This window comes from Remersonia thermophila, chromosome 3, assembly GCF_042764415.1.
Source record: "Remersonia thermophila strain ATCC 22073 chromosome 3, whole genome shotgun sequence".
In the NCBI taxonomy this organism is placed as follows: Eukaryota; Fungi; Ascomycota; class Sordariomycetes; order Sordariales; family Chaetomiaceae; genus Remersonia; species Remersonia thermophila.
In genome coordinates this window covers 3,836,985-3,848,173 of record NC_092219.1, presented here as the reverse complement: position 1 = coordinate 3,848,173, position 11,189 = coordinate 3,836,985, and the positions used below count along the sequence as shown (strand labels likewise).

General features: G+C 59.6%; 4 protein-coding genes across 4 annotated transcripts; 1 reads left to right on the top strand and 3 right to left on the bottom strand.

Annotated features, from left to right (window-relative positions):
* Nucleotides 1-129: 129 nt before the first annotated feature.
* On the bottom strand, nucleotides 130-1,830 carry VTJ83DRAFT_3920 (uncharacterized protein; the record flags this gene model as incomplete). The annotated part of the gene is made up of 2 exons (XM_071010352.1): nucleotides 130-1,219; nucleotides 1,286-1,830. 2 exons carry the CDS (start codon nucleotides 1,828-1,830, stop codon nucleotides 130-132), a joined length of 1,635 nt encoding a protein of 544 aa, XP_070867798.1.
* Nucleotides 1,831-3,314: 1,484 nt separating this feature from the next.
* VTJ83DRAFT_3919 (uncharacterized protein) lies at nucleotides 3,315-3,998 on the bottom strand (the record flags this gene model as incomplete). The annotated part of the gene is made up of 1 exon (XM_071010350.1): nucleotides 3,315-3,998. The coding sequence occupies one exon, from the start codon at nucleotides 3,996-3,998 to the stop codon at nucleotides 3,315-3,317; it is 684 nt and encodes a 227-aa protein (XP_070867797.1).
* A 2,424-nt stretch (nucleotides 3,999-6,422) lies between these two features.
* On the bottom strand, nucleotides 6,423-8,227 carry VTJ83DRAFT_3918 (uncharacterized protein; the record flags this gene model as incomplete). Its single annotated transcript, XM_071010349.1, has 2 exons — nucleotides 6,423-7,046; nucleotides 7,109-8,227. The coding sequence occupies 2 exons, from the start codon at nucleotides 8,225-8,227 to the stop codon at nucleotides 6,423-6,425; spliced, it is 1,743 nt and encodes a 580-aa protein (XP_070867796.1).
* A 634-nt stretch (nucleotides 8,228-8,861) lies between these two features.
* On the top strand, nucleotides 8,862-10,562 carry VTJ83DRAFT_3917 (uncharacterized protein; the record flags this gene model as incomplete). Its single annotated transcript, XM_071010348.1, has 2 exons — nucleotides 8,862-9,088; nucleotides 9,269-10,562. The coding sequence occupies 2 exons, from the start codon at nucleotides 8,862-8,864 to the stop codon at nucleotides 10,560-10,562; spliced, it is 1,521 nt and encodes a 506-aa protein (XP_070867795.1).
* Between the last annotated feature and the right edge of the window lie 627 nt (nucleotides 10,563-11,189).

The following is an 11,189-nucleotide window of genomic DNA, read 5'->3' as shown; positions in this document are numbered from 1 at the left end:
TCCGTTCGGGTATCAAACCGGGCTTGCCTGTGCTTCCATGATTCCAAAATCGGACACCGCCGACAATATTCTTCGTTTGTGTTTCCTCCATGCACCGCTCCCATCACCGTCCACCTCATCCCCTCACCCTCACTCCTCCTCTTTCCCCTCCTCCTTCTCCTCCCCCTCCGCCTCCACCTTCGCCGGCACGCACTTCCACGAGCACCCTACCCTGAGGAACGGCACCGGCTCCTGTCCCAGCTCCGCCACATCCGACTCAACCCCCTCCATCACGTACTGCAGCCGAACGTGCCTGAACTCGAGCCACTGCGCGAGCGGCAACAGCGTCTCCCTGCCGCACACCGAGCACCACAGGCCGCCTTCGCGATGCGTCTCGACGGCCCTCTCCACCGCCGGCGCCAGGTGTGCCGGCCAGGGGAACTCGGCCGCGTCCTCGCGCAGCCAGCCGGCGATGCGGTCCGCCTGGGCCGACGTGGCGCACGCGCGGAGGGCGAGCTCGAAGAGGGACCTCGCCCCCCTGGGGGCGGCCATAAGGCTGGTGGGGAGCCGTGCCGAGGAGAGCTCGCGGGTGACCTCCTTGGGCATGGCGACCTGGGTAAAGGGCTCCAGCTCGACCTCGACGTTGTCGTCGCCCTCGCGCGCCGGCTCCTGCGGGTGCCTGCTGACCGGGGGCAGCTTGAAGGCCGAGTAGGTGTTCCGCGCCCCGTCCGAGAACTGGACGGGGCTGCGGAAGCGGAGCTTGGTGGTAAGCCCCATCCAGCCAGGCTGGCGGTCGGCGGCGGAAGGGTTCCCAAAGGTGAGGAGCTCATACTTTTCGGGGGCGCCGGGCATGGTGGGCGGGAAGGAGGCCGTGTCGGGCTTCCAGAACCGGTTGGGCTGGAAGTTGAAGGAGCGGAGCTTGCCCTTGTGAAGGAGGTGAAGCAGCTCGCCGGGGAGGTAGTTGAGGTAATTTTGGGCAACGTTGAGGGCTTCGAGGTTCTTGAGCTTTCCGATGGCGGGCGGGATCGTGGTGAGCTGGTTCGCTCGCAGGCTGAGCACCGTGAGGTGCTCGGCATTGAAGAGGGAGGCGGGGAAGCTCCGGAGACGGTTGTTGAACAGAAAGACTTGAAGGCGCGGGTCCCTCTTCTCAAATTCGACATCCTTGGCCACGTTGGGAATGGGCTCGATGTCGGAAATCGGGTCGAGCAGCCCGTCAGAGATCGTCTCCAGGTCGAGCCCACTGCACGAGGGTCAGGATCCGCGCCGCTCCGACAAGGGGAGCCCATGGGGTGCGTGCGTTTCTTACCTAAGATCGACCCGCTCGGTGCCATTCTCTACGCACTGGCGAATCATGCTCTGCACCTCCAGCTCCCCCGGCGTGAGCCGTGGGCGTGCCGGTGGTAACGGAATCAACGGCGGAAGCTGGGGTGGCGGGAGCGGCAGCTTTGCGGTGGCCGGCTCCAGCTCGAACACGTCATCGCTGTCCGTCAGGGAGCCGTCGGTGCCCATCCAGACGCCGCTGTCGAGGTGGCGCTTGAACTCGCGCTTCTGCCCGGGTTGCTGGGCATGGGGGCCGCGGACGCGACGGGGCTGCAGGAAGCGCGGAGACGAGTCGTCCTCGAAAGCCGAGTCGGAGGATGCAGGGTGCTGATCAAACCAGGCGCCCACGTAACGCCGCTTACGACGGGTGTGGCCCTGGTAGTTGTCGAGGGCAGGATCATCGTCACTCGAGAAAACCGCGGGGTCACTCGAGGTCGAAGAATGCTCAGGCGGGGGCGCAATGTCTCGGGCACGCTTGCGCGTGGCCGCCATGCGGCCTGCAGGGATCTCGGGCAACGTGGGTTCATCCATGACTGACCGCGCGATGCTATTTGATGATATCCTGGGAAATTCTGGGAAATTCTGGGAAATTCTGGGGACGAGCCGGAAGTCTACCCCTCACGCAGCTGCGATGGCAATGGATGTTGGGTGGGAAAAGAAACGAGAGGCCCCAAGGGGTGACGAGAGCTTTTTTTATGTTACGGCCGGGCACGCCACATCCGTCGTGCGTCACTGTTTGCGTCCGGGACCACGCCACGCTCGGGGCGGAAAATGACTCTGAATGTGATTCAATTTCGAAATGATGACGGCTTAGATGACAGAGTTGACGAAAACCAGCGGCACGGTGGAAAGATGGGAGAACAAAAACAAGAGTGACAGTACGTTGTAAGAGACCCGAGAGATGTGTGTTACACGCGTCGTCGTCGGATCGCGTCCCCCCCCCCCTCCAAGTCCAAACGCGTACCCCACCGATTTCGTCAAGCGACCCACCCGAGCCCCTGGTCCCCTGCCGAATTGATCTTAGCGTGTCTCTGAACCCCACAAATGGACGTGATAGGCTCTGGGACTCCACGTGATCCGGATCGGGGTTCCGGGTTCCAGACTGCTGGGAATACCCGAACTCCGTAACAACTTGTTGCGATGCTCGAGGCTTGGCCTCTTCAAGAAGAACCAGCTCCTGTTTCTTATCGATCCAAACCAAATAGAAAATGGCGATGAAAGCAATGAAAGGCAGCATGAGAATACAGGATGAGTATCTGCTCTTTTGATAGAAACTATATGAGAAACTGGGGTTGAGCTGTCCCCGGTCTGTTTGTCTGCAAGTTTGCAGAGTTTCCCGATTTGGAAGCATGGCGATGAAGAGTACCAAGATGTTGGTGAAGCACAGAGATTCTCCGATGGCCCAACACGATAACAATGGCGGCGGTGATACTTTTATGACCAGAATCGAAGGAGACATGGATCTTCCGGTCTGGGGCAGAATCAGAAATTCTTGTCTCATGAGTGAAACTATGCCTCGCATGCTGGGAATGAAGCAAGAAGGCAGCATGGGTGGCTACAAACCCAAGTCCATTCAAAGAACGCTGGCTGGGATTTAGCAAGACGGATGATGGACAGGCTCCCATGCAAGAGATGCTAGCCACGAATCCATCAAAGCCGTCTGTGACCAGACTGACCTGAAGTATAATAATTATTATATTTCCCTACATGCGATCGGCTCCGTCGCGTGAGCCCATCCGATCTAGCCACCAGAGCCCAAAGAAAAAGAAAGAGGCCAGGTTCTTTGTGACTATATGCCCTCGCCCTAGCGATCAGTGAACTTCCTGGTCCGTCTAAACCCTCCCAAAACCACAAAGACGAACCACCCTATCCCACCCCGCTCCTCCCAACGTCAGCATAACCTCCCCTGTCCTTTAGGAAACACTTCATCATCAGTAGAAGCGGAGAACCAAATGTCCCTGACGCGTTCGTTCCGTCCTCTCTTCAGCCATCTCCCGATCTTGAGCCTGCAATGTCTAACGCCGCCTCAAGCGCAAACCTTTGTCTGCGGCGGTGGTAGTTTTGCCGCTATGGTTGTTGTTACGACCGGCAGGACGGCGCCGAGCGGTCCGCTGTTGCTTCTGCTGCTCCGTCTGCCGGTGCTGCAGATCCTGCTCTTGCTGTGTCTGCGCCTGGGAGCTGCTGATCTGCGAGCTCACCTGGTCAGCGAGATTCATCAGCTCGCGCTCCTCGCTCGAGTTGAGCTCCTCGTGGTTCCTGGTGTCGTGAGAACCCTGCTTTTGCTTCTTGGCCTCCCCGCGAGGAGCAGCGGGCGACGGGGACGCGGCGCGCTTTTTGCCAGCGGCGGCGGTGGAGGCAGCAGGGCGGGCGGCGCGAACACCCCGAACGGCAGCGGCTATGGAGCCAGCGGCAGCAGACCCCTCGCCGTCATCGTCGCTTTCCTCCAGGACCACGACTGGCGCCACGGAGTGCCCGCCGACCGCGCTGGTGGGAGCGGCGGAGGCGACGAGGGCGTCGGGAGGCGGGACGGAGGCAATTGTGGCCGCCGAGGACGGCGATCCCTCAAGCTTCTGGTAGACCGGCTCATCATCCCTCCCGTCTGTGAGGTCGACCACTGCCCTCTTTGTCATATTCGCCTCGATGGCGGTCATGGCCGCAGGTTTCGCGACGAGGTCAGGGTTGGCGCCAGGGTGGCCCATGGGATGAGCCGGGCCAAAGCTCGAGTAGTGAGCAGGACCGAAACCGTACCCATGCGGATGAGAAAACGAAGGAGCAAATCCGGGGCCAGGCGGATAACTGGGGCCGGCAGGGTGGGTGTAGACCCCGGGCCCTTGAACGAAAGGACCAAAGAACGATGACGGGGCGTGGAACCTCGGGATGTGGTCCGGCCCGCGGACAGGCCCAGCACCATACGTGCCGCACCCGTGACCATGCAAATTGCCGTGGATGGGGAAGAAGCCGGAAGCCGGTGCCGGCGGGTGAGGTCCCCCGAAGCTGCCAAGCCCGGAGGCCGGGTGAGGAGCCGGGTAGCGGGCCGGTCCGGTGCGGGTCTGAAGAACGGCATCCGATCCACCGTCCTCCGAAAACGGCGCCGTGTCATCATCGAGGTTCAACAAATATCCGCAGCCTGGGCTCTTGCTGTTTTGTTCATCGACTCCTGCGCAGACCAGACACCACTTGTCTGGATGAAACGGATGCGTCTTCTTCTCCAGCCGCCCAGTCAGGCACTTCGGACAACCACGCCTCTGCGGCGCATCGTTAGGCTTGGTGTTGCTCTGCGTTGGCGTGGCTGCCGCGGGCTTTGTCTTCGTTGATCTCATGGGCGCAAGCTGAGTATAGGTTGGCTTGGGCCTGTTGCGACCGCCCCTGGCGTGGACAGGGACCCGGCGGCCGATGTCATCTTCATCCTCACCATCCGGGTCGGTGTCATCGTCTGGATGAGGGTTGCTCTCGTCCTCGTCAAAGCCCATGGGCTGATGTAGTGCGGGACCGTCGGCAGGGTCCGAAGCCAGGTGTTCGACGTAATCACATCTCGTGTCATCGCGCCGACGGCTGCAGAGGAACCTGAATTTCCGAGTGCCGAGTCTCTTGTTCACCACGCTGAAGGCCCGAACGCGGTGACCTACGCCGCACTTGGGGCATTGTCCATATTTGTACATGGTTGACCCATCCCCAGGTGCTATTGTCTTGGGACGACCGCGATGATGGCTAGGACGGCTGGAAGGAGCAGGTATCAGATCTGGGACCTTGTTTGGAAGCCGAGGCCTCTCCCCTTTATTCTCCTTGTCATCATTCTTCTTATCGTCTTTCCTCTTGTCAACAGCTCTGTTGACTGAGTTCTTGGGATCAACCAGTCTGCTGGTGGTCGAAGGAGTCATCTCTTTCGGCATCTCTAAAGAAAGAGTCCGCCGGTTGGCTATGATGTCGTGTATATTGCGAAAGAAATAGTCGTTGAAAGCCTCGGCTATTCTTGGAGAATGTAAAGCGTTGGTTGAAAGTGATTGTTTAGGAAGAAATGTTTTCTTCTCGAAAAAAACTTCCGAGGCCGAAATATTGACACTCGAACTTGTTTCCGGGAAGAAGGAAATTTTGAAGGCGCGCATATGATATCAAACCTTAATCCAGGCCGTCGAACATGGGAGATCAGGCACGCCGAGGCCATCAGCCATGGGCTGGGGACTGGAAAGGCTGTTGAATGGGCAGGGAAAATATCAGGTAGGTGTAGAGAGAGCCTAGCGAAGAAAAGATAAAGGGGTAGAAGGGTGAAGAACGAAAGAAAGGAGAGAGGAAAGACTCGCCACCATGAGATGTCGGGAATGAAAATCTTTAAAGCAAAACGCAAGATGACACCCAGAGAAGAAGATAATATTTTTTTTCCATTGTACAATTACTCCCCATTTTGCGAGGAGCCATCGAGTGGGCTTTCACCCCAAACGCTGTACTTGTGGTTGTGGCTGGTGAGGTGGATTCCTGGTGGTTGTGTAGCTGTTGCTCAAGGAGAACAAGGACGCTACCCAAAGAGAGGACCGGATGAAAAAAAAAATGATAAATCTACACTGGCAGGAAAACCACTGATGGACGACTTTTGAGGCCGAATGTCGCCGATTCAGCAACTTAACTCCAGGCCGGAAGCACCGAGCAGGATCGGACCAGCCCGGGTTCGAGATGAATCCTCGGGGCCCGTCTCCCCGGAACCCCAAAGTCCAACTCACCAGATACGGAGAGGAATAGTTTTTAAGGCCATATCTCCTTGAAAGGAGACGCTTCACCAGGGACCCAGCTATTCAGGGGTAACGGGTTGATGGTTTGCGGATGCTCAGTGAGGAGGTAGAGGCACCACTTGATGAGGGGACTTATTACTATGCAGCCAGACACAAGATGATCACGCCGATGGGCAGGCCTTGACATAACTCTCCCTGAAACAGTCTCGCGCAGCAAAGACAATGAGAAAGTTCTGGAGTACTTCATGCTGATGCTGAGTCAAAGAAGACTGACCGTCATTACACAGCACGCAAGATTCTATTGAAATCTTCTATCGAGAACGCTAAACCGCAACCAGAAACCCAACAACAGAGCGGTTCCCATGACCCCCTTTTTTTTCAACCATCCCGCCGGCTTCTCCCTTACGGCAACAGCCTCCTGGGCGTCCTGGGGTAGAATGCCGCGAGATGCACGCTCGGCAGGTTGAGATACCACGCGACAACACGGTCCAGACCGATACCACCGCCACCATGAGCAGGAACACCGGCCTGCTTGAAGATATCCACGTACTCCTTGATGCCCGGGCTGGCAGGGTCGATGCCCTTCTTGCGAATGCGAGCCTCGAGCTCGACAGGGTCGTGGATACGCTGGCCACCCGAGCAAATCTCCTGGCCGCGCATGAACAGGTCATAAGCGTTGGTGACCTTGGGGTTGGTGGGGTCCTCCTTGGCGTAGAAGGGACGGGCCGACTCGGGGAACTTGTCGAGGACGTAAAAGTCGGTGCCGTACTTCTTGCGAATGATGGCGCCGAGAGCCTTTTCTTGAGGGGTGCTCATGTCCTCGTCGTCGCTGACGTTGCGGAATTCCTCCGGCCCCTCCTCACGGAGAAGCTTCTGGCCTTCGGCAAAGGTCAGGCGCACCTCCTTGCCGGGCTCGGGAAGGAGGAACTCTTCGCAGGGGTACACGGAGCGGACGAGGGCGATCTCGTCGGCGCAACGCTCCCGGATGTTGCGGAAGATATGCAGCAGGACGCCCTCGAGGATGTCCTAGAAGCGGTCAGAAAACGACATAAATGTCAATGGGGGGTGCATCGGGGGGGATTACGTACCAGAACCTCGTGGTAGTCCCTCTTGATCTCCATCTCCAGATCGAGACCCGTGAACTCGGTCATGTGCCTCGGGGTGTTGGAGTTCTCAGCGCGGAACACGGGGCCGGCGCTGTACACGCGCTTGCGGCCACCGGCGATCTCGATCTGCTTGTAGAACTGCGGCGACTGCGCAAGGAAGGCCTCCTTCTCGAAGTAAGGAAGGCGGAACACGTTGGCGCCACCCTCAGACGCCGCGCCGATCAGGCACGGCGGCTCAAACTCCTTGAAGCCGTGGGCCCGAAGGTATGACCGATACAGCTCCTTCATCTCGGCGCGGATGTCGGCAATGGCCTGCTGCACGAACGAGCGCTTGTGCATGACGATGTTGTCGAGGTGGGTGAGCATGGTGGCGGCCGGAGTGGCGGCCGTCTCGGCGACGCTGAGCTTCTCGACAGCCTGCTCCACCGGGGGCTCCTCATCGCTGAAGTTGGCGATCGGGCGGTTCGCGGCGGCGAGGGTCATGCCCAAGACGGTCGGGGCGGCGGCGTGGAGGAAGCACTTGGTGATGTGCAGCTCGTAGTTGGAGACGCGGCAGCTCTTGACGGGAACGGCAGGCTTCTCGATGGTGCCCTCGACAACGACGAAGCTTTCCGGGTTGATGGCGCCAACCCACTTGACCATGGGCCGGCTGACGGGGGTGCCCTCGGGATTGGCGGCAACGACGCCCTGGATGGACCAGGTACCCTCCTCGCGCAGCTCGACGAAGGCCATCTTGGCGCCCTGCATGCGGGCGTTCTGGATCCAAGCGCGCAGCTGAATCTTCTTGCCCACGTGCTCATCGGTCAGGTTCTTGAGGCTGACATCGATGGCGTCGTCCGAGAACTTGGTCTCGTGGGTTTCCGCGCCGTAGTTGTCGCGGGCGAGATCTTCGGCTTCCGCTGCCTTCGCGGCGGCAGCCTGGGCAGCAGCCTGCTCGGCGGCGCGACGAGCCTTCTCGGCTTCCTTCTTGGCCTTGGCCTCGGCCTTCTTGGCCGCCTTCTTGGAGACGGTGCCCTCGCCGGCCGGGGCAGCGGCACCCGCGGCGGGAGCCTCAGCCGGAGCTTCGGCAGGAGGCGGGGCAGGGTTCGAGGGCTCGGACATGTTGATGGAGCTAGGGAGCGAGTATGGGATGGTGTTGGGAAAGGAGCTCTGCTGCTGTGAGATGGAATGGAGGACGATCAGGCTTCCAATCCCTCGGGCGAGGCTGGCGTTTCTAGGCAACGGCTTGTGTTCTGATCCTGACTCACGGGACGTTCAGGAACATGCAACATCTTTTCGGCGGGGCAATGGAGGGGCAATTGGATCCTGTTTCTTATCGGGTGTCGCCGGTGTCACCCCACACCTTGTTTCATGGACCCTAACCCTGGATCCAACCCTTTCAAACTCGTGATGGTTCATCCTAACCCCAAATGACCCCGGAAGATCTGGGAGGAGGAGGATAATGATGATGATGAAATTTTCTTGGAGCGGCAAAAGTTCAGAGAGGGAAGCCCCTGGCGTGGGCTCCTGAGAATACATCACCCATGAACACGGAAGCGGAAGCGGAAGCGTCCCCCGAAAAAAGCAAAGTCCCGATTCAAGAATTGATAATGAACTAGTTATCGCGGTTAGCGTTATCGAAGCACCCTGTCGCTTGTTGATGAACGGGTCTTGGAGCTGATCCAAGCGTCTCCACTGCAGCTTTCTTCAATCGCGTCTCTTCCAACCCGAACGCGTTCGGCAGACCTCGAGCATCATGGCGAAGCGGAACTGCGATGCCCTGGCGGTTGATGACTATGATGAGCCTGTCGCAACATCCCACAAGCGGCGGCGTGAGCAGCCCGTCGAGGCACCCAAGCCCGATCCCACCTACGGCCAGCGAGCCGCTTTTCCAGGCCTCGACGGCGACGATCCCGTGCCTCTGGACGATGACCTGGAGTTTGAGGAGTCTGCCGACGCCTTAGCCTATCTCAGAGCTGTCCGGTAAGCCTGCCCTTTTCATTCCCCGAGCCATCTCCCTCCATCCACCATGGCCCAACAGCTGCTAAAACCTGTCCTCCCACTTCCCCAGCCGGCCCTGAACCACGACACAGACACAGACACACACATTCCACACGTGCACGCAAACAAAGACATGGTAAGCTAATGGTAAGTGCGTGACAGACAAGAAGCCCACAGTGTCCCGCACGTCCTCGTCGCTCCCAAGGCCGGGCCCCAGCTGCCCGCCCACCTGCAGCCCAGCGATCCCGATTCCGCCGGCCTCGACCGGTCCATTTACGACGACGGCGTCGGCGACTCGCGCGGATATTACCACGATGGCGCGTACACCGCCGCTCCCGACCCGGACGCCTTCTCCGCTGCCTCGTCCATCGACGGCGCCGAGGTCGACTATGACGACTCCGGCGACCTGACCTCCCCCGACCGGGTCGCCTTGCGCAACGCCGCCTTGCGACGTGCCTACTACGCCTCTCTGACCGCCCGCTTCGAGCGCCTCCGCTCCCTCCTCCACAAGACCCCTCCACAGCCCGCCGTCGACGCCCTTCCCTCGACGCATGACGCCTGCGTTCCCCCCTTCGGCCAGAACTCCTCCACCTTCCGGATTTGGTCGCGCCGCCTCCGCACCACGGACCCCTTGCCGGCGCAAGTGGCCGCCATGGACCGCCACGCGGTGCTGCGCGTGCTGCGCGTGATTCTCGGCGGGAAGTTCCTGAGGCGCGGGTGCGAGCTGCGCGAGCGCACGAGCCGCTGGCTGTGGGCTCTGCTCGCGCGGTTGCCCGACCGGGGAGAGCTGGATTATGCGGAGGTGGGTTGGGTGAGAGAGCTGGGAAAGAGGGCGGTGCTGATGATGGTGAGCATGGCGCAGATGGACGCGTTGAGGGAGGAGGTGGATGGCTTGGAGGGGGATGTGGTTGAGGACGAGGGAGAGGAAGGCTGTGCAGAGGACGACGGAGGGGAAGGGGCCGGGCAGGATGAGGATGTGGCTGTTGACGAGGATGAGACGGGTGTTTTTGCTGCGGCGCCGAAGGGCGTGGAAGCCGGACAGCCCATCGAGGAGGCCACCACGCAGCCACGCTCAGCGAATGCCCCTGCCTCCGAACCGACGTCCTCGGCCGTTGATGAAGACGGAGGAGAGATGGACATGGACATTGACGATGGAGAGATCACCGATGAGGACAGCATGCCCGCTACCGCGAACGGCAAAGATGCCGCCGCCGCAGCTGCGGCTGCGGACCTCGCCGCGGCCAAGGCCCGACTGCTAGCGCAGCTCGAGGATGCACAGTCTCCTGGAGACAACGCTGGCGGGTCACGGGGGGAAGGAAAGGCGGCAGCCATGTCCGCCGAGGAGAGAGCGCGCATCAACATGCGAGCCACGCTCAATATGATCCTGACCGTCGCCGGTGAGTTCTACGGGCAGAGAGACCTGCTGGAGTTTCGCGACCCCTTCCCTGCCGCCTGAGCGAGGCGAACAGCGAGAGACAGTGTGTATAAGGATCTGTCGGGAGCTAAGACAGGTAAGCTACGTTGTGCATCGTCGATAGGAAGGCATCGTCATCATGTAAGACGAATCCCGGAGACCTCGAGAGAGACACTTTAGTTTGTAATCAGATAGTTGTCGTCTTCTAGTACCTACTTGGATGTAAAGTAATTCGCATCCTGCGGTCGGGCATGTCAGCGGCTCTCTCTCTCTCCTCTTGTATTGAGTAAACCCAAGCTACAAGTGCTGCTTCTCGGGAGAAGCAGCATGTCTCTGAGTGCCCATGGCGAGGATGCAAGATGGGAGTTTTCTATTTACGGAATCACTCGATAGAAAGGCGAAAGGGGCTCACGGGACAAAAGCCGATGGTCGACGCGCAACATGCAGAGATGACTTTTTGCGCCCATAGCCGGAGCAACCCGACCAGGATCAACTTGGCCTCGTCTCGAGTCGCTGCTGCTAATCACAATATATTGATGCTGTGCTTGGGACAAGACAACGTGTGTCTTCTAGACCTCCTCCCATCCCCCTCTGGGATCCTCCCTTCCCGGGAGGAAACGAAAAGGAACCTGGTGCTAAAGACGCCAGAATGTAAATGATGTACAGTCC